At 46.3% G+C, this 23,830-nt stretch overlaps 1 protein-coding gene across 13 annotated transcripts in view; it reads right to left on the bottom strand.

The window, feature by feature from the left end:
• EPS15L1 (epidermal growth factor receptor pathway substrate 15 like 1) overlaps nucleotides 1-23,830 on the bottom strand; it is a 96,720-nt gene that overhangs the window by 24,569 nt on the left and 48,321 nt on the right. For 10 of the 13 annotated variants that reach the window (XR_012012217.1, XM_072786881.1, XM_072786887.1 and 7 more), the window contains 9 exons: nucleotides 23,496-23,568; nucleotides 17,061-17,222; nucleotides 15,985-16,182; nucleotides 14,369-14,533; nucleotides 9,368-9,491; nucleotides 8,345-8,395; nucleotides 7,044-7,180; nucleotides 3,064-3,124; nucleotides 1,858-1,940 (listed from right to left, as the gene is read on the bottom strand). Coding sequence is in view for 12 of the 13 variants with exons in the window: in XM_072786881.1 (XP_072642982.1) it covers nucleotides 1,858-1,940; nucleotides 3,064-3,124; nucleotides 7,044-7,180; nucleotides 8,345-8,395; nucleotides 9,368-9,491; nucleotides 14,369-14,533; nucleotides 15,985-16,182; nucleotides 17,061-17,222; nucleotides 23,496-23,568 (1,054 nt within the window). In the remaining variant the exon portion in view is untranslated. Of the gene's footprint in view, nucleotides 1-423; nucleotides 850-1,857; nucleotides 1,941-3,063; nucleotides 3,125-7,043; nucleotides 7,181-8,344; nucleotides 8,396-9,367; nucleotides 9,492-14,368; nucleotides 14,534-15,984; nucleotides 16,183-17,060; nucleotides 17,223-23,495; nucleotides 23,569-23,830 lie in introns of those variants that run through there. The other 3 variants (XM_072786884.1, XM_072786891.1, XM_072786883.1) reach the window with 2 other exon arrangements.

Below are 23,830 nucleotides of genomic sequence, written 5' to 3'. Positions count from 1 at the left end.
AGGGCCTGCTCTCACAGCTTAAGAGTACAATACAGACCCCTTCATTTGGGGATTGCTGCCATCGTGTGGCACAAGTTCTCTGATTTTAGGAGTTTGACTTCCTGCCTGCTGGGCAGGGACAGAAGCAGAGGACACACAGCTCTACTCAAAGAGCAGGAGCATGTGGAACAGCCACCAAACAGACAAATGTTCGAGCAGACTTCCTGCCCTGGTGCCTTCCCAGACAGCATCCCGACCATCAGTGTCACAGCTTCCCTATGGAGGATGGAGGCTCATTCCCTCCAGGCACTGGAATGAGAGAGCCGGCTACACCAGCACCTCTGGGCTCCCTCCTGCGACAGCTGATGGGCAAACAGACATTCTCTCTCCGGCCAGAAGCTGGATTTGCTACCTTAACAACATACGGTTACGTGCTTCTCTGAAAACCTAAATGGAATCTCAGATGTTTCTCAAAAGCTGTGTGCCACAATCACACACAGGTTCACCACAAGTGCTTGGTGCCCAGACAAGTGTCTGCCCATCAGGCTGAGTGAACATGGAGTTGGCATGGCGGGGCTGCCCAGCAGGGGCTGGTGGGATACAGGAAGCAAGTGACTCCTTGCTGCAGATGCTCAGCTCCCACACCCACATGCCCCAGAGACTCCCTCCCCAGCTCCCTCTCCACCATTTGGTTTCTTGGCCTTCCCAATAGGAGGTAAAATCAGGAGATGGGGACTGCTTTCTGCTTGTGGCCACCCCCGCCCCATGCCAATGGTACCTGGGCTGGAGCAGGTGGTTACTGAAGACTGGCAGAGTGAGTGAAGAAAGTATGACTCTGTGGCCGCAGGCTGTGCTCCAGGAAGCCCTCACCTGCCAGAGAGGTGGCCAAGAAGCAGTGGAGCACAAGTAGGTCTGGGGACGGGGCACGGAGGCCAAAATGGTACACAACCAACATTGCTTTCCTTAAATTCTTATCAAAGAAATATATGCTCTTACTCAAAAGCAAGGGACACTAAAAATGGTAACAAAGACCAGTAGACCCTCAGATCACTGCCTTTCCCACTCTCCAAGGCCGATATTTTTTACTTCTTACCAGTTTCTTGGTAATTTGTAATCATGGACTTCTACTATTATTTCTTTACCCGTCCATTTTGGACATGATCTACTGACTCCCTGCTACATTAAAGATTTAGCTTTCTAGCTACATCTCTCGTAGCCCCTGCTCACAACAGGGCCCCAACACCATCAGGAGTTATATTCACCTACCTGTGGCCACACAGATCCTGCCCAGCCTGACAACTGAAGGAATGTCATCTGTCTTGAACAGCTCCCTTTTCATCAATGTCTCTGTTCACAGAACCTAGCTCTCACTTTCCAAACCCTTCTCAGGTTCTCTCAGGCAGCTCCCACTTACATAACTGACCCACTTTCTCTGCTGCCTCCCGCCTGCCAGCCTGTTGCCCAGTTCCAGCCTCAGCTGCCTGCACACCAGGCCTGTCACCCATGACCCTCCTGAGTCCTCTGTGCCTAACACCTTCTCTGAGTCTGTGCGGCCATAACTTTATTCCCTGAGATCGGGCAACTAACAGACACTGGTAGAACTGGGAGAGCTCTCGACATTTATGCCGCATGGAGGGATGTGGTATCCTGGCAGTTCACTTAGAGGAAGGTATACGATACCAATCACAAACACAGGCATTTTTCTAGACCCTGCCTGTTGGCTCACAACCTCACATGAGGATGAGTTTCAGCATCTGATCGGTGCTGGGAAATACATACGTGTTGCTAACAATTACGCCTGGCCGCTCACGACACAACCACGACAAGAGGCACAAAGACACTGGCAGAGGTGCGCGTGTTCCATGGGAGGGGCTTTACCTTGGCCATCTGGCTGAAGTCAGCAAAGCCCTCAGTACTATTGAAGGACCCACTTCCGAAGGGGTCTAAGGTTCCAAAGGGACCTGCAAGTAGCATCAACAGAGACAGGGTTACAAGGAATTCATGGCACACACCTCCAGGGGCAGGGGGAGGTGCTACCTCTCAGTATTCAACAGCCCCCAGAGCGGAACATCCAAGAAGGCAGCATTTGCTTGCTAGGGTTATGCGTCTGGATGCGGTCCCTCCACAGGGCCTCCCTGCCCCCAACCTGCTCTGGCACATGGCTGGTGCAACTCAGCCAGAAGTGTCTTGCCATGATGGTATCCGTGGGCAAAGTCACAGGAACTTGCTCCATATCTGTACTTCTAGGTGGCATTGTTCATGGTCAGTAAAAGAGTGACAAGTGCGGAAGCACAGCTGACTGTTCCCCCAGGTCAGGGAGGGAGGTGCATTTCCACAGTGACCCACCATCTATACTATGTATGTGGGGAGGTTGTCTGTGGGTGCAGATTTTGCAGAGCTTGCTCTTTTGGTGGGACAATCTGTCTGCATAACCCACACACCAACCTATTAACCCAAACTCTATCACCAATAAGCAAGAGCTGCTAGGTGAGGCAGCAAGACCAAGCAGAGCCTGTTCCCCAAAGCAAGGGGGATCCAAATGCTCCCCCATCCCTTATTGCACAAGCCAGGACCCTCAGTCAAACTTGGATTCTTTTAGGAAAAAGATCCAAGGGTATGGGGCACCTGGGTGGCTCAGTGGTTGACCTGCCTTTGGCTCAGGTCATGATCCCGGGGGTTTGGGGGTTGAGTCCCATATTGGGTTCCCCACAGGGAGCCTGCTTCTCCCTCTGCCTATGTCTCTGCTTCTCTGTCTCTCATGAATAATAAAATCTTAAAAACAAACAAAAAAAAGATCCAAAGGTACAAATCAGAGATTTGTAAAGAGAAATAAGTAAAGAGTAACCAGGAACACTGGTGTTATTACTGACTTAATTCCTACTGCCAACCTTTCTTTCTGGAAAGATAAGCAGCTGGGACGGGGAGCTAGCTCTGGATGAAGTGCCTTAGGTGAGGATCTGGGTGCCACTGACTAATGACATAAAACTCTGAGGACACACAGCTTCGGCAACAAAAGTGTGAATTGGGTGGGCTCCTTCCACTGGTTGGGGGAGAGTCAGAAGGTAAATAAGCCACCAGTCTCACCTGATCCTTTTGAGGAGACACTGGAGGATGAAAAAGGATCACTGGATTCGAAGGGGTCGAGCTGAGTAGAAGGAGAGAGGGAAGAGTAAAAAGCAGTTCATTCGTTCACCCAGCCATCCCTCCAACCACAGATTTTCCTGCCATCTGCATTCACTGAATCTGGGGCTGGCCAGGAGAGGATAAAATGATTTAAACTAAACCCGGGCAGAGTAAAATCCCAACAGACTGACCCCTTTTGTGGATCATACCTATAAACTCTGGACAAAATGCAAAAAAATAAGTGAACACAAGAAACCACCTGATGGCTTAGGAAGTGAACGAAAGCAGGAAGACTCTGGATGAGAATTCAAATTTGGCAAGAGCCAACAGCACAAAGTTGAGTCTTCCATCTGGACAGCTATAATCTGAGGGCTTCGGGATGCTAAGACCCCAACAGAAAATTCACCATCTTTCTGGCCTAAAGACCAGAAGATGGTGGACCGGGACAACTGCAGTCACGGGAAAGGGACAGGGACCCAGAAAGGAGAAGCAGAGAACACGAGTCTGATATTTCACGATAAGCCCTGCCAAAGACAAGGGCTGACCCCAGCACTGTGTGCAGGAGAGCAGACCTGATGCAGCCTACAGCTAAGGTCACAAGTACACAGTTAGAGGCAAGAGAAAGTAAGTTTGCAATGGAGCCTCACCAAGTCCACTGTCTGCTAAGACAAGACCATGTGGGCTCTCTGGAGGTATGTAACAGTATCCAGTCACCACAACAGAGCACTCACTATATATAGGATACATTTCTAAATCATTCAACATAACAAGAACCAAAAAAATGTGGCCAATTCTCAAGGGAAAGACAACTGACAGAACCAATCCCAAGATGACCCAGATGTTGGAATTCTTTGATGAGGATGACTTTAAAGCAGCAATAACTGTGCTCATGGGATAAAGGAAAATACACTTAAGAGAAATGGATAGGAGGTCTTAGCAGAAAAATAGAAACTATACAAAGGAACAAATGGAAATTCAAAAACTGAAAGAAGGAGAATATCAACAATAAGTTTCACTAGGTCAGCTAAATAACAAATGATCAAGAAAAAAGTAAGTGAAGTTGAAGACAGATCAGTATAATTCACCCAATCTACAGAAAAAAGAGAAAAAAGAATGAAGAGAAAACAGAGTTTCAGGGAGCTTGAGGGAGACATCAGCAAAACCTCTAATATGCCAGTAATTGTAATCCCACAAAGAAAGGAGAGAATATAGTAGAAAAAGAAAATGTTTAAGGAAATAATGGCCAAAAAATTGTCAAGTTTGGTAAATGACCTGATTTACAGATTTAAGAACCTCAGCAAACCCCAAACAGCTTAAATACAAAGAAAACAAACAAACAAAAACAAAGAAAACCACATATATATGCTTCACAGCCAAACTACTGAAAAGCAGATATAAAGAGGTAAAGTAACGCACCCAGAGAAAAACCAGCATGGTACCTACAGGGTAACAACTGCCTGAGAGACTCGCCTTCTCTCCAAGGACAAGGGAGGCCAGAAGGCAGTAGACTCATGCCTTCTCCGCAAGGACAAGGGAGGCCAGAAGGCAGTGGGAAAACATCATGTAAGTGCTGGATGGGACAAAACTACTACTAGATTGGGCACAAATACTCTTCAAAAATGACAACAAAGTAGACCTGGATTATAACAAGTGCCAAAGAAAGTTCTTCAGGCTTAAGGAAAAGGACCACGAGGGAAAATCAGATCTTGAGAAAGGAATGAAGGGCATCAGAAATGGCAAACATATGGGTAAAAATAGACTGCTTTTTTCCTCTTTAAAATTTCTTTCAGACACATACAGTGGGTTAAAGCAAAGCTTATAAGACAGTCTTATAGAGTTTATGGCATATTTATATATACGACAGCTAGAACATAAGAGGAGACACTGCTGGCTGGGGAGGAGGTGGACAAATGTGCCTATGTGGTTGCAAGTTCTCCACGTTTAACGTGAACTAAGAAAATATTAACTCCAAGTAGCCTACAAAAAGTTAAGGGCATATTATGGTAATCCCTAAATCAACCTCCAAAAAAAATAACAGAAATACATAGAGCTTAAAGAAGCCAAGAGATACTAGAAAATGGAATTCTAGAAAACGTTCAAGTAATCTAAAAGAAAGCAGAGAGGGACAGAGGAGCAAAACATAGGGGATAAAGAGCAAATAAATAATAAAACAGTAGACAGACTTAAATCTAACCATATCAATAATCACATTAAATGTTCGTGGGCTGGACACTCTATTTTGAAGGCAGAGATTTCCAGACTGGAGAGAAAAGCAACCCCAACTATACATGGACTATAAAAGACCCTTTGTGTATAAAGCCCCAGAGACCAAAGTAAATGGATGAAAAAAGATATAGCAGGCAAAGAGTAAGCATAAAAAGGATGAACAGGCTATTTCAATATGTGATAAAACCGATCCCAAGACAGAGGTATCGCCAGAGGAAAAAGGGAAGCTTTTATAATAATAAAAAAGTCATTAAAAAAAAATTTTTTTAAAAGTCATTGCATCAGGGTGATACAAGAAGTATAAATGTGTAGGCAACAGAGACAGCTTTAAAATATATGAAGCAAAACTTGATAGAATTAATAGAGACATAGACAATTTCACATAGACTTTAACATTCCTCTCTCAGCGACCAGTGGAGTGGTAGAGCTACAAAATAAGCACACAAAAACAGTAAAGACACAAATGATCTGAATAGTATTATCAACCACAGTGACATAACTGGCATTTATAGGATGTGACACCCAACAACTAGAGATAAACATTCTTCTCAACCGTACCTGGTAGGAACTACAACACGAACCATAACATAACCATAACACGGGTATCAAAAAATTTAAAAGGACTGCAAACATACAAAATATGTTCTCTAACAATAGACTTAATTAAAAATCAGTATTACAAGATAAGTAAAAGAAAGAACAAATCTCTAGAAACAATAAATAATCCATGGTTCAACAGAGAAATCACGAGGGAAACTAAAAATATCTCAAACTAAAGGACAACAATAATACAACAAAATGTGTGGAAAGTAGCTAAGTAGTGCTTAGGGTGAAATGTGTAGTTTTAAAATATTTATATTAGAAAAGACGGTCTAAAATCAGTGACCTATGGTTGAATCTTAAGATGTTGGAAATAGAAGAGCAAGTACTAACCCAAAATAAATAGGAGGGAAATAATGAAGAAGCAAACAGAAGAGGAAATTAACACAGCCAAAAAACAGTTCATGGACAAGCTCAAGAAAATTGGTCAACAGAGTAAGAACAGAGTTCGCACACATAGATCAGTACCAGAAATGAATGGGGGATCCTGCAATAGGTCTATCAACAGAAATGCTGCAAATTAATCCTTGCCTTCAAGGATTAATAGTACAACAGACCAATAGGTCCATGGAGAAGAGGAAAACCAGGACTTGTGTGGGGCAGAGAGGGAGATGCAGCCTAGAACTTGAAGGGAGGCTATACAGCATCCTCACCTAGACACAAGAATTCTCTGTTCAATCAGAGTCACTTTTTTGCTTTTTAAATCCCAGCTGCTACCAATTTAATGCAGTGCGTTGAACATCGTGCAAAACACATGATTTGCTAGATGCTGGGGATGGAGAGGGGGCATGTGAATGCCTCACATCCTTTCAGCACTGCCAGGAAGATGGCAGGGCGGTCATAAGGAGCATGTGATGCTTTGTTTTATTTCATTTTGTACAGAGACAGGGCAGCAGTGGGAGCAGGTGACAGAAGAGAGAAGCCACCCGGTGGGCCTGAGCTGAAGTGACAGTCCCAGAAAGGAACAGAGAAAAGAGAGCTTTTCAGGACCCAAGCCATCCTGACATGGGCTCTCTGGTCCATGGAATGTGACAGCTTGAGTCACAGGACGAGCCCTACAGGGATGAGCACTGTGCACGTACACTTAGCACCTCCGCCTCCCCAGCATCACTCACCTTTGAGGGTAAGGAAGGGTTTTTCGTGAAAGGGTCTGAGGTAAACGGGTCGTTCTTTGTCTGTTTCTTAAAGAAGTCATCAGGCGCAGAGCCACGGAACGGGTCATTTTCTTTGAAAGGATCCCCTCCAAATGGATCTAGAGGGTGTTTGGAAAGTGGAGAAAAACACACCTCATGAGTAAACTGCAGTAGGCTTTGTGAAAGAACCCAAATATAAAAGAACACATAGCTGATTGATGCCATTGATATGAAATTCTACAAAAAGTAGAAACTATAATGACAGGAAGCATGTCAGTGATTGCCAGGGGTTTGGGGGGTGGTGTGTAGGGGGTACAGGGAACCTTACAGGATGATGGAGATGTTCTCTATCTCACACAACCACACAGATTTACCAAAACTCATCTAATTATACACTTAACATTGGTGAATTTTGTTGTGTAAAAATTATACCTCCCAAAAAGGCTGATTTTAATAAAAACATGGATAAATACAGAGACAGAAAGCAGATTGGTGGTTGCCAGGAATAGGGGCGGGGGAAAGGGTGTGACTGCTCATGGGGATGAGGCTTCTGTTTAGGGGATGGAAAGGTTCTAGTTCTACACAGAGGTGATGGTTGTACATTATGAATGTATCAAATGCCACTGAACTGTCACTTTAAAATGGAGAGTTCTGTGTTATAAGAGTTTTGTTTCCATTAAAAAAAAAGAGAGAGAGAAATAAAGAAATAGATGAATAAACAGCACGACTGCAATACCACACCCACAGTGTATTCATTCCCCTGGAATGTGGGGTGCAGACACAGTGAATGGACATGCAGCAAAGCTGCTGTCGCCAGGAGGGAACAAGATACTAGGCTTTCATGTGGTGCAGATGGCCATCCTCCCGTGGGGCTGCCACCACTGCTAGGGCCACCATCTTTGACATATATAGACTGAAGCCCTGCTGTGGACAGGTGCTACACGGGGGCCCCCTGATGCTACCACAGATGACACAAATGGGTACAAGGGACCAAGTTGCCATGGGCATGTCTGCAAAGTCGTCTAGCCACCAGGAGCTACTTTCCTAGTTCTGCTTCTCATCATGCTGTGAGTTTGGCAAGAAGGGGCATTCAACCGTGAAGGGGAGGAGGATGCCACTGCCAGGCTTCTTCAGAAACTAACTTCCCCTGCTGCCCTATCGTAGGAGGCCTGGCAGACAAGCTGCTTTTTCATTTCCCTCAACTTGAACTAGGAATGGAAATACTCTGAGGATGAGTCCACCAAAAAAAAAAAAAAAAAAGTCTTTCCAACAAAGGCTTTTACCTGCTGAAGCTGTCTGTTGTTCTGCAAAGGGGTCATTCTGGAATGGGTCACCTAGGTGAGAGGAGAGAGGAATGTTTAGCTCTACGACAGGAATGATTTTGGCAGAGCCACATGGGAGCAGCCACTGGCTGAGGCAGTTTTTCTTAGTTGGGGCATTCAAGATGAAATGAGATATTGTTGGCTTCTCAACATGTGGTGGAGGCAGGGAAAATGTGGAATGAGCCAGAATTCACTCCTCTCTTCCCCTCCATGCTTTATGTTTGTATGTCATCTCCCTCTCACTTCCCCGCAGTGCGACAACATAGGACCCTGGGGCTGCCTTCGTCCTCAACCTACAGCCAACCTGGAGCCACAATGAGCTCCACGTGTATGAGCTTCAGGAGCTGCCCAGTTCTTCCCTTGGACTTGTGGTGCTTTCTTTGATCCCATATCTGACACTGGGAAGGCACCCCCACTGCCCTCTCCCCACCCCAGCACTTCCCAGCTCAGGAACGTACAGGTAGCTTTCCTGGAAATAGTGCCTTGCTCTGAAAAAAAACAGACACTGAGGAATACTTGTTTCTAGAAGTCTTAGTTATTCCTGACTCCTGTGTGGCTCTGGGTAAACATGTCCCATGAAAATCTTAGACTTAAGTGGGGATCTGTCCTTCACTGGGTAGTCTCATTACTGCAACTACATCTGATTGCCTTCCTGATCCCGCCAGGAGAGCAAGGGAGAACTTACCACCTCTACTGGAGGCTAGGTACGAAAGCGTACAGAGGTTAAGGGCAGAGCCAGCTGCCCCTGAACGTGGGCACCTCTGTTGGGAGCAGGAGCTCAACTCTTCCCACCACAGGCCCATGCCTCAGCTTTGTAGTGAACCGGCTGAGGCAAAACACACAGGCAGTCCAGGAGGCTCCAAGAACTCACTTCCTCCTACATTCCAGGAGGTGCTATCTTGCAACCATTCGAGTCATCAGATAGTTCTAAAGGGCATAAAGTAAACAGCCCTCCAAAGATGAAGTGGGCACCAAGCGAGATACCTTTGAAGGGATCAGCTCCTTTAAATGGGTCGGATTTGAAGGGGTCTTCGGCCTGGAAAGGATCCGGATGCAATTCTTGGGCATTGTTGCTAAATAACAAGGCTTTATTTTTGAAAGGATCATCCTATAATTTTGTGAAGAGACAGGACAGGAATTTTATTATTTCAAATTTAAAGCAAAGTACAGAATTCCCTACCCAACTTGCGTATTTCTGCTTCAAGCAGTGGGACCCTATGGAGAATGATTTAAAAAATCATTGAAGAACCGTGGCCATCAGTTCATAATGACGTGTCGACACTAGTTTATTCGCAGTGACATATGTTCATTCACAGGGACAAGGTGTTAATGATAGGGGAAGCTGGGTGTGGGGCATGTGGAGACTTTCTTTGTGTTTTCCTGTAAGTCCACCACTCTCACAAAATAAGTTTATTTAAAAGTTGAGTGGAAGCAACTCAAACATCCACCTGCCAGTGGACAGATATATCAGATGTAGTGTGTATATATGGGAATATTATTGACTATTAAGGACACTATGCTGAGTGAAACAAGCCAGTCACAAAAAGACAAATATTGTGTGACAGTGTCACTTTATACGAGGTCACTAGAGGAGACCAATTCACAGAGACAGAAAGTAAAACAGTGGGTGCCAGGGGCTAGGGGAGCAGAATAGGGAGTTAAGTCTCTATTGCATATGAAAACATTCTGGAGCTTAGTTGCACAATGTGAATATACTTAGGCATGATTAAGATGATCAATTCTATGTGTATTTTCTCACAATTAGAATTTTTTTAAAAAAATCACTAAGAAAACTGAGTGGGGAAAAATTAGAGAGGAAGACAAACCATGAGAGACTCCTGACTCTGGGAAACAAAGAAAGGGTTGCAGAAGGGGAGGGGTGTGGGGGGATGGAGTAACTGGATGATGGGCACTAAGGAACGTACTTGATGGGATGAGCACTGGGTGTTATACTATATGTCAGCAAATTGAATTTAAATAAAATATTAAAAAAGAAGAGAAAAAAGTGGTAGTTTTGGAAATATCAAAAAGAAAACCTAGCAAGCCACCCAACGACAACAGCATGGGCCTTGTTCAAAAGTGTGGACTCCCTCAATCATCTTTTTCATAGAATGTCTACCTATGTGGGCATTTTTTAAAATGCTGTTTCCACACCAAGAAACATGCTGGCTATTTACATCTTGGGAGGAAATGACTTGCTTATGCAGTTAGAACTACTAGAGCATATACAACACTTTGCATTTTTTTTTAAAAAAGGCTTATTTCTAGAAACAAACAAGCGTGTTTAAACCAGAAGAAAAAGATTTGCTTTTGAAGAGCACATTTTTATAGTGGAAAATGACCCAAATGTAGGACAGTGGGGTCATCTACACAGAAACAATGTACTTCGTTCAGAAACAGTGAGTATATTTTGGTTAATAAAGACACACCCTCAGTGAAAACACGAAGGTTTCACTGTGATATGAAATAGCACAACATCCTCATTGAACCTGGCAGATGTGTCAGCAGCCGTGAGGCTAGCAAACATCCATTATTCCAAAGCCAAATAATTAAAGAGCCAGGGCTTCCATGAAAATACAGACCATGGTTACAGGGCAATGACGTCAAAGGTGCCAAATGAAGATTCCTGACAAGGCTCCTAGCCCTCTGGACTGGTTGACTTTGGAAGGCAGAGTGGCTGTCAGAGGCACTGGGCCATTGGGAAGCCCCGGGCTTCAGAAGGACAACCAATACCCCTGCCCTCTGATGAATATGAAATGATTTTTCTTACCTGGGAAAGATCATCTGTGGCCTCCAACCACAGGGAGGAGGTACATATATGCAAGTAAGTACATATATGCACAAGCACCACATCTGGAGGAAGCATGCGGTTCATTAAGGACATCATGGTGCTAACATGTGCATGATGCATGCATCCAGCAAGCATCTGATGGGCCTCTCAGACACAGATAAACATGAGGGAGAAGTCCTAAACTAAAGAAGCTGAGAGGCCAAGATGGAAAATCAATGTCTCACAAGGTACCATGGGGGAAGGGATGTATCTGTTCCAGAAGAACAGAGAGAGATAATGACCTGGATATAGGTGTGCATTTAGGAATGATAGCTTGGTCTCAGACTGGAAGCTTCTATTTAGTTTTTAATAGTATTAATTTACAAGTTGGTAGGCTTTTGTTATTTTTAATGTTTTCAATCATCACTTGGAAGCCTGCCAAATAATGGTGGGCAATGGCAGAGGGGAAAGACTGTGATTCTAGGAGCTCTGGCTGCGAGCCCCTGAACTGAAAGTCAGGTCTACAATCTTACTCAGGAGCAATTATTTACCTAAGGCAGCAAACGCACCCTCCTCTCCCACTTCAAAGGCGAAGTCTAAAGAGACCCCAGTAGGATTCAACATGTATGTGAGGTAACCACCAGTGGTTGTGATTCCATTTCACAGATTCAGAGCAGAAAATTAGATTTCCCCTGGTGCAGAGATGCTGTAAACTCTACCATCCACTGAGCACTTATCATTGAGAACTAAGCCACCTGTGCCACTTGGGAGACACAAGTACAGCAGACAAGCACCAGGGTTAAAGATTCCTTAGCAGAGGTAAAACTCGAACATGGAGTTCAGTAACCAGTTTTAAGTTCTGCACTTAAGAAACAGATGTGATAACTCTGAAAGGAGTTTCTGTGACTTTCCTTCCCTTTAGGTGGGGGCTGGGCAGTGGTGTGCTGGTGAACCCGCTCTCTGGGCGAGGGGGGGGGGGGCTGATTGGTAGCTTCTGTTAGTTCCCATGGTGTAAATACTCCCAATGTGGCTGAATCTAAGTTACCAAAGGTTGAACAATCAGGCTACAAAATTCCTATTTAAGAATCAGCTCTCGAAAGTCAAGAAAAGTATGACTCCAACACACCAGTGAGGTTGGATGTAAAAGACAACCTAATCTTTCATGATGAGTTCTTGGTGAGGCATAAGTCTGGGATGATTTATTACCTTCTCTCTACCAGACAGGTTGGTTGGGTGCTGTCTTCAAGGGCAAGAGGCCAGCATTTTCATCATCAGATGAGAGACAAAAAAAAAATTTGGCTTTAAGAACTCTCCGTCTCTTAGACCAAATAATGTGGTATGAGCTTAATGCAGAAGTTAATAACTTTAGTAGAACTGTCCAGCCTTAGAAAGTTCTAGATGCACCTCTTTGGTTACACTATTCTCAGGGGAATAAACCCCTCACTTTCGCCCACCTCGAAGAGAACTCAGCTCTCTGAAGCAGTCTTGAAATATTCAAGAGTAAAGCAAAAAGCCCTCTTCAAAGTATTTATTAAGAAAAGGAAACAAACCAAAAAGTGCTTTAAAAACTGTATTTGTACAACAAGATAAATAATAGTTTTTCTCTCAGACACCAGTTGCAAGTTTCTATGTAACATATCTGACGCTGACATTCCAGGACGAATGGACTATCATGTAAACTCTGCCCCGCTTACAAGATGAATGAAAATCAGGAAAGATTAAAAATCTGGGAGTTTCGGGGGGAGGAGAGAAATCACTGGCCACTTGTGAACTGCCACTTCGCTGCCAACTTTTCATCCAAGGAACCCGATCTTATTCGAATCTGCAGAAGGGTCTGAGAGTGAGATGTCCCATGAACTAAGATGAAACAGGACAAGCCCAAAGCTGTGCAAGGGGACCAACGCCAGATGGGAAAAGTGAAAGCAGCTGAAATGCACACACCAGGACAGGAGACAGTCAGACAGCCAAGCAGGCAATTCTGCCTCACGCGTTTAACGAAGAGTGGATGTTGGTCGTCTACATTTGGACAATCAAGTTGACATGGGCCCAAGGGTGGGTATGGAATTCACCTGTTTACAACTCCACGAGAAAAAGGAATCTGGGAACAGCAGAAGGAAGCAGCAAGAGCCAGAGACAGGACACAGATGAGAGCAGCAACAGCATCTTGTAAACTATTCAGGGAAGGAGGTGTAAGCTCCCCCATAAATTCCCGGGACTGAGTACTCAGCTACTGAGGAAAGAAACACATCAAGAAGTGAACAGGAAGAGCTAAGTGTCTAGTTGAGAGAGCAAGGAGCTGTATTATTACAGGAAGGAAGGAAAAGGAATCTGTGAAGCCAACAGGGTCAGGAGCAGAAAAGGCAGGCTCAGAGGATTCCTGGACGGGGGCCGGACAGCAGCGCAGGGGGCGCAGTGAAAGGTTTTGGAAGCAGAGCACAAACAAACCAAAGAGACCAACTGCATCCCACTGGTCCCTGAGGGACACAAGATGCTCTCATCAGCCAGACTAAAGTGGAAATGCTGGGCTCAGGGCTGTGAGAGGAGGCTCTGGCAGGAACAAGGGAATGCGACAAACCAAGGAGAAAGTAACACTGGCTGGATGCCAGCAGCCCTACAGTCCACAGAAACGTAGGTGGCCAACAGCCCCTTGGGCCTTGACCAGGGCCCCTAGGGTCAGAAAGTGCTGAGGTCTTCAGCATAAGAATTGCAAGAGAGAGAGGGCAGTGCATAGGTCAAACAGGAGTGCCTCAAAACGGCTGTCGCTTTTCTTGACCTTTAGCAATACATTTGGTTTTCAAGATTGTCCCTGTGGGAACACAGACACATAGACACACACACACACACAGACACTTGGTCTCCCCAGCTAGTAGGGTATAGGGCTTCACAATGTGTGAGAGCATGATTCAATTTTTGTTAAGTCTGGGAAGCCCTCCAAATTTGGGTGGTTGGCCTACCAGAGACAACGGCCTTTAAAAACCGGTTTTACAGAGGATTCAGGCCCATCCTTCACTCTGTCTCGGAAGCGAGGGTGGCATACAACCATATACCCTGGGCTGCAGAGCCCATGGGAACACACAAAGCAGCAGCAAGAACAAGAAACACCCTGCATTTGGATAGAATCAAGGCTGGCAAGTGCCGGATCCAGCAGGCAGGGCACTCTCTGACCTCAACGTGGCCCTAATTCCAGGACTGGAATACGTTTATTCAACCTTTACCATAGCTCCAAAACCGCCCCTCTCTGCCAGAGAGACGCCCTCGCTCAGGTCGGCTAAGTTAGTCAGGCTGGCACCGTGGGCCCCGTCGAGTGCCTCGTCGTACTGCTCCAGGGTCCTGTGGGCTTCCTGGTGGCTTTCTTGCAGCTGGGAAAGCTTGCTTCTTGCCTACACAACAAAGATTGCTGACATCACACGGGGTTTAGGGGAAAAGTGTCAGGCAAGACATTTTTTTCCCCGACCCCAAGTGATTCACGTGGGTAACTGAATTACCCGCAGAGTTTACAAGAATCGAGACCACTTGTAAACCAGAACGAAGTCCTTCTCACTGCTCCACGAGGCCTTTTGGTATCCTTGGCTCCTGAGGGAGGCCCATGTTCAAACAAACGTTTGCCAATTCTTAACGAACTGAAACTGGTAAGATCAAGATTCACAATCTGTTCCTGACAAAAGCTGACATTTTCCTTTATGGGGTTTTTATCATCCTGTTTGCCCACCTTACCCCAGAGAGGGATGTGAGGCCAAAGACAATCCATAAAGTCAGATAGATCCAGAAATGTATCTTGTCTTATCCACATGGTGGGACCTCTGACTGGTGACCAAACCTCTATTAGCTCTTCTCCAAAAAGGACCACCACAAATGCTGGGTAAAACACCTCCTGCAATATCTGGCAGGGGGGGTGTTAATAGGCACCAGCAAATATCACCATTATTATTACTAACACACACTCATTTCTCGGTTTCTATTTACACTGTACAAATTCTTACTCCTTGGAGTTAAAAAATCTAAGAGAATTCTATACCTATTACTTAAGAATGAAACACAATACAGGGTATGAAATATCTGACATGTTTGTGGTCAATTTTTGTCTGTAACCTGGAAAAAAAGGGCAAGAGATTAAGCCAGTCAAGAGAGGAAGCATGACTAGCCATTCTGACATTGCCAAAGGTGAGCATCGCCCCCACTCTGGAAATGGGACACCAAGGGGCCATTATATCCAGGGGAGCAGGAAAGGAGCCCTCTCTCTGCTAATGAGCAGCTGCTGCAGGCCTTAGCCCTTCACACCAGAGCAGGAGAAGGGTGGAGTGCCCAGACAGCTTGAAGAACTGGAAAAGGACCTGCCATGGGGTGATGCTCTTCATACAGTGGGGCCTCCTCAATGTGCCAGTCCTCAAATTGCATGCGGATAGAGAGGTGCTAGAACAGATCTTGGACTCTGTCCCTCCTGCTTGTCTGAGAACCATATTGGTAAAGGAATTTCTGCACCCAAGACTCTCTCCAAAGGAGCCATTAAAGTCCTCATGCAGATCCTGTCCATTCCCCCAAAATGACATGCACTCAGGAGGGGAAGTGGAAGAACGGCGAGGCAAAGCAAATTGCCACTGGGGCCACAGTTAGCATGACGCTGGAGGACACTGCTGGGTTCTTACCCTCCAGGCCAGAATAATAGTTTCTAAGAAGAGAACTTAATGTAAATGAAGTGGGTGACACCAAAGGAAACAAGTGGCCTTGGAGCAGGCTGGTCACATACCAACGTGACCATTCACAGCAGCTACTCCACTTGCAACCACTCCCAGCCACCACTAGCAGAGGCAGGGACCCACCCTTAGCAAGATACCTGGTTGATTTCGTCTTGCGTTGATTTCAGGGACTTGATGATTGTTTCCAGTTGAACTTTCCCAGCCTGAATGCTCTGCTCCAGCTGGGTTTCTTCCTGTTGCAATCGGGTCAGCTCAGATTTAGCCCGGTTCAGGTCATCTTCCTGGGACTTGAGGTCAGATTCCTGAGACTGGATTTGGGTCTTCAACGAGGAAATCTGAAATGAGATAAAATATGATTCAGGGAGAATTCTTTTTTTTTTTTTCTTTTTTAGTGATCTAATTTATTTGAGAGAGAGAGAGAGAGAGAAAGAGAGAGAATGCATGCAATTGGTGTGTGTGTGTGGGGGCGGGGGTGGCAGAGAGCAGACGGAGAGGGATAAGTAGACTCCAGGCTGAGCACAGAGCCTGATGTGGGGCTCGGTCTCACAGCCCCAAGATCATGACCTGAGCCGAAACCGAGAGTTGGATGCTCAACCAACTGAGCCACCCAGGCTCCCGGAGGGAGAAGTCTTAATTCACATTGTTGGAATGAGCTAACTCAGTGGCAGATACCATTCTGATGGCCAGGCACCTGGCTTCCTTCTAGGGCTCTCTCTCCACTTGCAAAACAGAGAAAAACAAGGCAAACATGCTCATGCCCATGTAACTGACAGAAAGTCAATCTGGGATAAGGAAAAATGAGACCAGGGATAAGCAAAGGCAATGTCTGTCTCCCAGGGGCTAAACATCTCCGTACAAGGTCGCAGAGGGGACATAAGGGCTTTACAATCTGCTGAGGCTGCAGCCCCCAGTCTGTAACAAGCAGTGAAGACACCAAAGTGGGCAGAGGGGTGTGCTGGCCCTGCTGTGCTGTGAGTCAGGGGCCAGGGTGAGGTGTCCACACACACACAGGTTAGTAGGGATTAAGGCCATTCACCATATGGCTCAGTGGGAGAGACTGAGGTCAGGCCACAAATGTTTGGTTGCTTTCTCAAATTGTATGTCCAGCAACTCTATTAAACCAGGAGAATATTTCAGCCTTATGTTTCAAGGTCATTGTGAGCTCAAAGAAGCCCACAGGAAGCCCCCTTGCAGTGCTGGGTATGAGACTCACCATCTGGGTCTCATCCTGGCACTTCTGCCTGACATCGCTCAGCATGTCTCGGAGTTTGGCCTTCTGCTGATCCATTTCGTCAAGGCGGTCTTGGGCGTCCTGTTTCTGAGCTTCTAGTTCTTGCAAACTGCTTGTTTCCCGGTCTAAATCATTTTGTAATTCCTAGGGAAGAGTTGCATCGATTTACTTGAGACTGAGGTGACTGGGGCACATCCAAGATAACATGGTCTCAGCCTGGGCTGGAGCCCCCAGGACATCCTATAAAACTGCCCCCTGTCCCCAGTCTGCTCGACAGGCATCCTGCACACACCTGTTGTAAATGTGTGCATCTTGGCTCGGTGGCTGTGGCTTGATCTCTCACTAAGTTCCTTGGTAAATACATACTGATGGCCTAAGAAAGGCCAGGGGCCAGGAATGTGGTTGGGTCCCAGCAAGAAGAGCTGTCCAGTGACATGTGGTCAGGGGTGGGGAGAGGAGAGGCATTACCCAAACACAAACTGGGAGGAATGGAACCAAAAGGATGCATGGGTGCTGTTGGGTGGACCCAGGGTGCACACAGGGAGACTGGACTGATGCTCCATGGACAGAGGGAACCCCCAGAGAAGCACCACTTAGGATGGACCCAAAGGGCAAGCAGGCAGCAACCAAGTGAAGAGCCAGGAGGAAAGGAACCCGGCGGTGGGGAGCTGCAAGGGGGCCCCCAAGGTGGGGAAGGGGATGTTGGGCTCTAGTTTGAGCCAAAGGAAGCAGGGCCACACCAAAGAGACCACACTTGCTTCTGGGGAGGGAAGCCATTGCAGGAAGTTCAAGTATGGGCCTGGGACATGACAATTCTTACTGCTAACACTCCTCCAAATTGGCAGCATCTATCAAGGGGAAACATGCCGGTACCCTTGGATCTTATTATGAGAACTCTAGGAAAAGCATCTTAGAGATGTATGGCACATGCGACAACATGCAGCAAAACCTGTAAGCAATGTAAATTTCTACCAGGCAGGCCTGGTTAACCTTAGGGAAAGGTTATTCTAAGGGAAGCTGTACCTCATATTCTGAGGTACAATGTGAAGCAAATGACGCACAAGGCAGAATGCATGTGTATGTTGTATTGTGGCATTCGTGCAAACTGGAAGGAAAGAATATGCACAGATCTCTCCCCTTAAACATGCACATGACCTTCCTGGAAGGCCTCATGATAGCTAACGGACTGTATCTCTGAGGGGCCGAAGGAAACAGCGGAAAGCGTCTAGCCTTTCGGTTTCCAACCAGGCAAACGTCTTATCAAACGTCTTATAACTAAACTTAAAATAATGAATGGATGGGGCAGAGAAGATGGAAGCCGAGGGGGCTGATGAAGGGAGCAGGAGAGGACCTGGGCCTAGGTGAGATGGTGGCCATGGGAACCAAAGCAGAGGAAAGACTTGAGGGGACCTTTGGGGGTACAGAAAGATAGGGATGGTGAGACCAACCCCCAGGGCTGGCCTGGGCTGTGCGTTGCTGGTGCCATTTTAGGAAAAAAACCCAAAGCAGGCACAGGGTCTCCCCTCTACCTCGAGGACAAAAATGTCATGGCTCTCTCCTCTCTAGACAGCCAAAATACACCTCTGAGTTATTCTGGGAAGTTGGATTCTCTGCTCCCCAGTCTCCCTGCCCTTTAATTCAAGAAGCTGACTCTCAGTCTGACAAGTTTGGGGAAGAGAAGAGACTGGTGGTAGGGTGTCCAGGACATGGGTTTGCCACATCTGAGGGAAGAACAAGTAACAAAGGAGGAGGAGGAGACGAAGCAGGGAGGAGGGTCAGGCCCAGTGTGGTAGCCTGGGACACCAGGTGGCCAGCAGCCTGGGACATCAAGGAATCTTGGCCTCATTCTGTAATGAAGAGGGAAGAATCAAAGAGCCCCACAGGGACAAAGACCCCCATGGTTAGGATAGGAGCTGGGGTCAGAAAGGGGGAGATGTTTATGCAAAGAGAACACAGAAATAACCCAGACAACCTACAGACTCAATTCAAACCCAACCAGAATCCCCAGCTGCCTTCTGTGCAGTATCTGACAAGCTGATGCCAAAATTCATAAGGAAATGCAAGGGATTCAGAATAGTCAAAACAATCTTGAAAAAGAAGAAAAAAAGTTAGAGAACTCATACTTTTCAATTTCAAAATTTACAACAGACATACTCCAGATATATTGTAATAAGGCAAACATCACAAAAAAGCAAGCCAAATGAATTTTTTAGTTTCCTAGTACATATAAAAGTTATGTTAATATTATGCGGCAATCTATTAAGTATACGATAGCATTATGTCTAAAAATAAACATACGCACCTTAACTAAAAAATGCTTTATTGCTAAAAATTGCCCCCCATCATCTGAGCTTTCAGTGAGTCATAATCTCTGATCACAGATCACCATAACAAATATAACAATAATGAATAAGTCTGAAAGACTGCAAAAAATACCAAAATGGGACAGAGATACACAAAGTAAGCAAATGCTACTGGGAAAATGGTGCTGATAAATTTGCTTGACACAGGGTTGCCACCAACCTTCAATTTGTAAAACAAACAAAAAAACCCATGCAGTATCTGCAAAGCACAATCAAGTGAAATACAATAAAATGAGGTATGCCTCTAAGAAGCTACAGTCACTAAGACAGTATGGTACTGTCATAAGCAGAAATGGAGGTAGATCAGTGAGGTAAAATTGAGAGTCCAGAAATAAAGCCACACATCGATGGCCAAGTGCTATCCAACAGGGGTGCCAAGACCATTTAGTGGAGAAAGAACAGTTTTTTCAACAAATGATGCTGGGACAACTGGATCTCCACATGCAAAGAATGAAGTAGGATCCCTACCTCACACCATACACAAAAATTAACTGAAAAAAAGATCAAAGATCTAAATATAAGAGCTAAAATGATAAAATGTGGGGCCCCTGCGTGGCTCCTCCAGCTAAGCATCTGCCTTCAGTTCAGGTCATGATCCCAGGGTCCCGGGATTGAGCCTTATATCAGGCTCCCTGATCCAAGGGGAGTCTACTTCTCCCTCTGCCTCTCCCCCAGCTCATGCTCCCTCTCTCTCTCAAATAAATAAAATCTTAAAAAAAAAAAAAAAAAAAAAGAGAGCATTGGGGGCAATGAGATACCACTCTATACCTACTAGGAAGGCTAAAATAAAAAATAGGAAATAAGTGTTAGGATATGGAGAAACAGGAACCCCTATGCATTATAGATTAGAATGTAAAATGGTAAAAAAAAAAAAAAAAGGTAAAATGGTGCAGCCACTTTGGAAAACAGTCCAGCAGATCCTCTAAAGGTTAAACATAGAGTTACTATACGGTCTGGCAATTCCACTCCTAGGTAATAGACAAAACAGAAGTGAAGTCATATGTCATTATGACTTGCACATGAAAGTTCAGAGCAATATCATTTGCAATAGCTAAAAAGTTGAAAAACTCAAATATTCATCAAGGGATGAACAGATGAACCAAATGTGGTCCAGCCATACCGCAGAGTATTACTCAGCCATAAAAATGAATAAAGCACTGAGACATCCTATGATGTGGTGAACCTTGACAACACAAGGCAGAGTGAAATAAGCCAGACACAAAGGACACACAATGTACGATTCCATTTACATGCAATGTCCAGATCAGGTAAATTCAGAGATAGAAAGTAGACAAGTGGCTGCTGGGGGGTTGGGAAGGGGAACAAGGACTGCTAATGGGGATGGGGCTCCCTTTTGGAGTAATGAAAGTGCTGAAGAACTGATAGTGGTAATGGTTGCACAACTCTGTGCACACATGAAACACCACTGAATTATGCACTTTAAGTGGATGGATTGTGTGTGTGTGAGTTCTATCTCAGTAACGCTGTTTTCACAGAAAGAAAATAAAACGAAAAACCAGGCAAAGATGCTGCAGATGTTCACCAGAACAAAAGCGATGTAAATGGAAGTGAGAGACCCCAATGGAGGATGGGGAAGGGGTACCATGAGAACAGGACAGTGGGGGCTGAAGCCAAAGCATTGGCTGCCTAAAACCAAACATAAACAGGCCTGAGGACAAAGGACCCATACTCTATAGGGGGCCCAACCCGAAGACTGCTAGCGGGTGTGGCAAGTGATCATCTGGCCAGACTCATGTGGGGAAAGGTGGCAGGAACCAAAGCCAAACCTGGTTTTCACAGGGGGAACTTTTAAAAAATACACAGTGTTCTGTCTATGGCCAAAAAGCTACCAGTAAGCACTACAGCAGAGCCCCGGGCTGGCCTGCTTACAAATGAGGCCCCCCACAGAACAAGGGCCAGTCTGGCTGGCGCTGGGCTCCCTCCCTCCCAGCTCTGGGGGGCTATCAGGGCACACAAGAACCCTAGCACCTCAAAGGCTGCAGGTGTGTGCCATCAGAGCCCACCATCTAGGGTTCCAATTGGCTTGAATGCACCTAGCGCAGACCAGAGAGGACAGCACTTCCAGATGTCAGAATAAGTCACCACAAAGACCTGACATCTTCCTCAGAATCACCCAGAGCAGGCACCAGAGACCTGATGACTGGTTTCCTCAGTAGTTAAAGGACATCATAGCATCCAGATCCCCAGGGACCAGAATACAAACCAAAGCATGTTCATGGCAATCCAGACACAACAGGAAGGGAGAACCAGCCACACATCCTGTCACTGGCTGGGCCCAGCACAGGCATGAGGGAACACAAGGCCAGCTCCACCACACCACAGGGCTAAAAGGATGGAGCATGAGGGGATGCAGGTGACAGAGGAGCAAGAGTGTGTGTCTGAGGGATCAATTCTAGGACATGGATGGAAATCAGAGGCCTGAGAGAATAAAGTGACAGGATGAAAGTACTGTGGGGGCTTTCAGAAAAATAGTAACATCACCTGCAAGGTGCTCTTACAACTGAAGCAGCTCATTTGAGCAAAAAGCTCCTCCTGCCAGAGGCAGGCCAGTCCCTGCTTTCCAATCCAAAACATTCCAGGAGACCATCTACAGCCCCATCCTCACTGCTCACTTCTCACAGAGAGTGAGATGCTGGGAAAGGAAAGAAGGGTCTGGACACTGCACAGCACAAACTGATGGGTGTCCTGAAGCAGGGTGGGCACATCCACCCCACCTCACCCGCAGACCATAGCCATGACATTTCCCACAGATCGGTGAAATGTGCTATCCACCTAGTACCCCAGAGTCCTCCAGTCCCCTTGTGGGTAGTACAGGGGAGGGCCACCCAGCACCTCAGGAGCCCAAATGAGTCAGATGCTACTTAGTTCCCCTGGCTCGGGTCTACACCCTAGGAGGTGGACCAGAAAGAACCGGCCACTCCTGTGGTACACATGGCAGACAGTTGCTGCTCTTGGCTCTGTGAGCAGCCCAGGCATTGACCCTCATTGCCAGCTGGGGAGATAGAAGCCACCCATCCAGGTCACTCAGGTGAGACATGGTGGAGCTGGAGTCCTGCCTACTTGGCTGTGGTCCTCTCCCCTGGCCCAAGTCTGAGCTCAGAACATTCAAAGGACTCAAGTAGAGACCACCAGTACCAGTGGCAATTCTAGGGGTCACTCTCAGGGTGCCATAGCCACATCTAGTATTCTCACAGTGGCAGTGCCTTCTCTGTCCATTCAGACCCGAGGCATCGTGGGAACCCACATCTCTTTGATGCTGCTGCTGCCCAGTGCTGACTGATTTGATCCTGATGCAGAATCCCTTTTGCTCAAATTATGAGAAGAGCAAGAAGGGCCCCAAGTGAGCGCTGAGCATGTGCCAGACCCCACTTTCCAGACCCACAACCCAGGAAAGTAAAACACTCATTACCAATGTCATACAAGATCCAGAGGTGTTGAGTAACTTGCCCAAGGTCACACAGCTAAGGAGAACTGGGTTCGAGCTCAGCAGTCAGACCCCCAGTCTCTGTGTCACCACCACCTGCTAGGAGACACTCCAGGAAGCAGGACTGTCCTGGAAAAAGGTTAGCAGCTACTGTCTAAACTTCAAAAACTGAGACTTGAGTGAAAAAAGCCAGACACAAAAGACCTCACATTGAATGTCCAGAACAGACACATTCATAGAAAAAGAAAGCAGATTAGTAGTTGCCAGGGGCTGGAAGGGGAGGTCACGGAGGAGAGGGGTGAGGGCCAATGGTCATGGGGTTTCTTTTCAGGATGATGGAAATGTTCTGGAATGAAACAGAGGGAACAGCCAAGCAACATACTGAATATGCTAAAACCCACTGAATTAATTGTATCCTTTAAAGTGGCAAATTTTATGTAATGTGACTTATATAGCTCAATTGAAAAAAAAAAAAAGACACCCCTGTCTATGGTTATAGGAAACTTAAAAATCCCACCTAGAAGCCCCCCAGAAGCCCCGACCCACAGACAGGCGTGGCCTGTGAGGTGCAGGTCATAGTTGCCTGCCCAGGGTGGGCACTATACTTACCTGTACTTCGTTGCTTTTCTGCCTGATTGCCTCTTCCTTTTCTCTGATGTCTTGTTCCAGGGAGTATTTCTCTCTGGGCATTGAAAGATTTCAGGGAAGCGCAGATGAGCGACAACATGACGACAGCCATCATGTATTTTCTCCACACCCGATTCCGTCCACACCCACAGAACCCAGCTCAGCTGGCTCCCAGCAACCGTGCACCCTACGTCATTCCTTCCCCTCAAGCATGAGTGGAATCTGCGGATATGATGAGGCATCACTCCCAGTGAGACCACTCGAGCCCCTGGAGCAGGGGGAAGTGGTCAGAGCGATGGCCAGGGTGAGGAGGGCTC

This window comes from Canis lupus, chromosome 19 (genome assembly GCF_048164855.1).
Source record: "Canis lupus baileyi chromosome 19, mCanLup2.hap1, whole genome shotgun sequence".
Classification (NCBI taxonomy): domain Eukaryota; kingdom Metazoa; phylum Chordata; class Mammalia; order Carnivora; family Canidae; genus Canis; species Canis lupus.
Note: the sequence above shows the minus strand (reverse complement) of the source record. Positions and strands in the feature narration are given on the sequence as shown.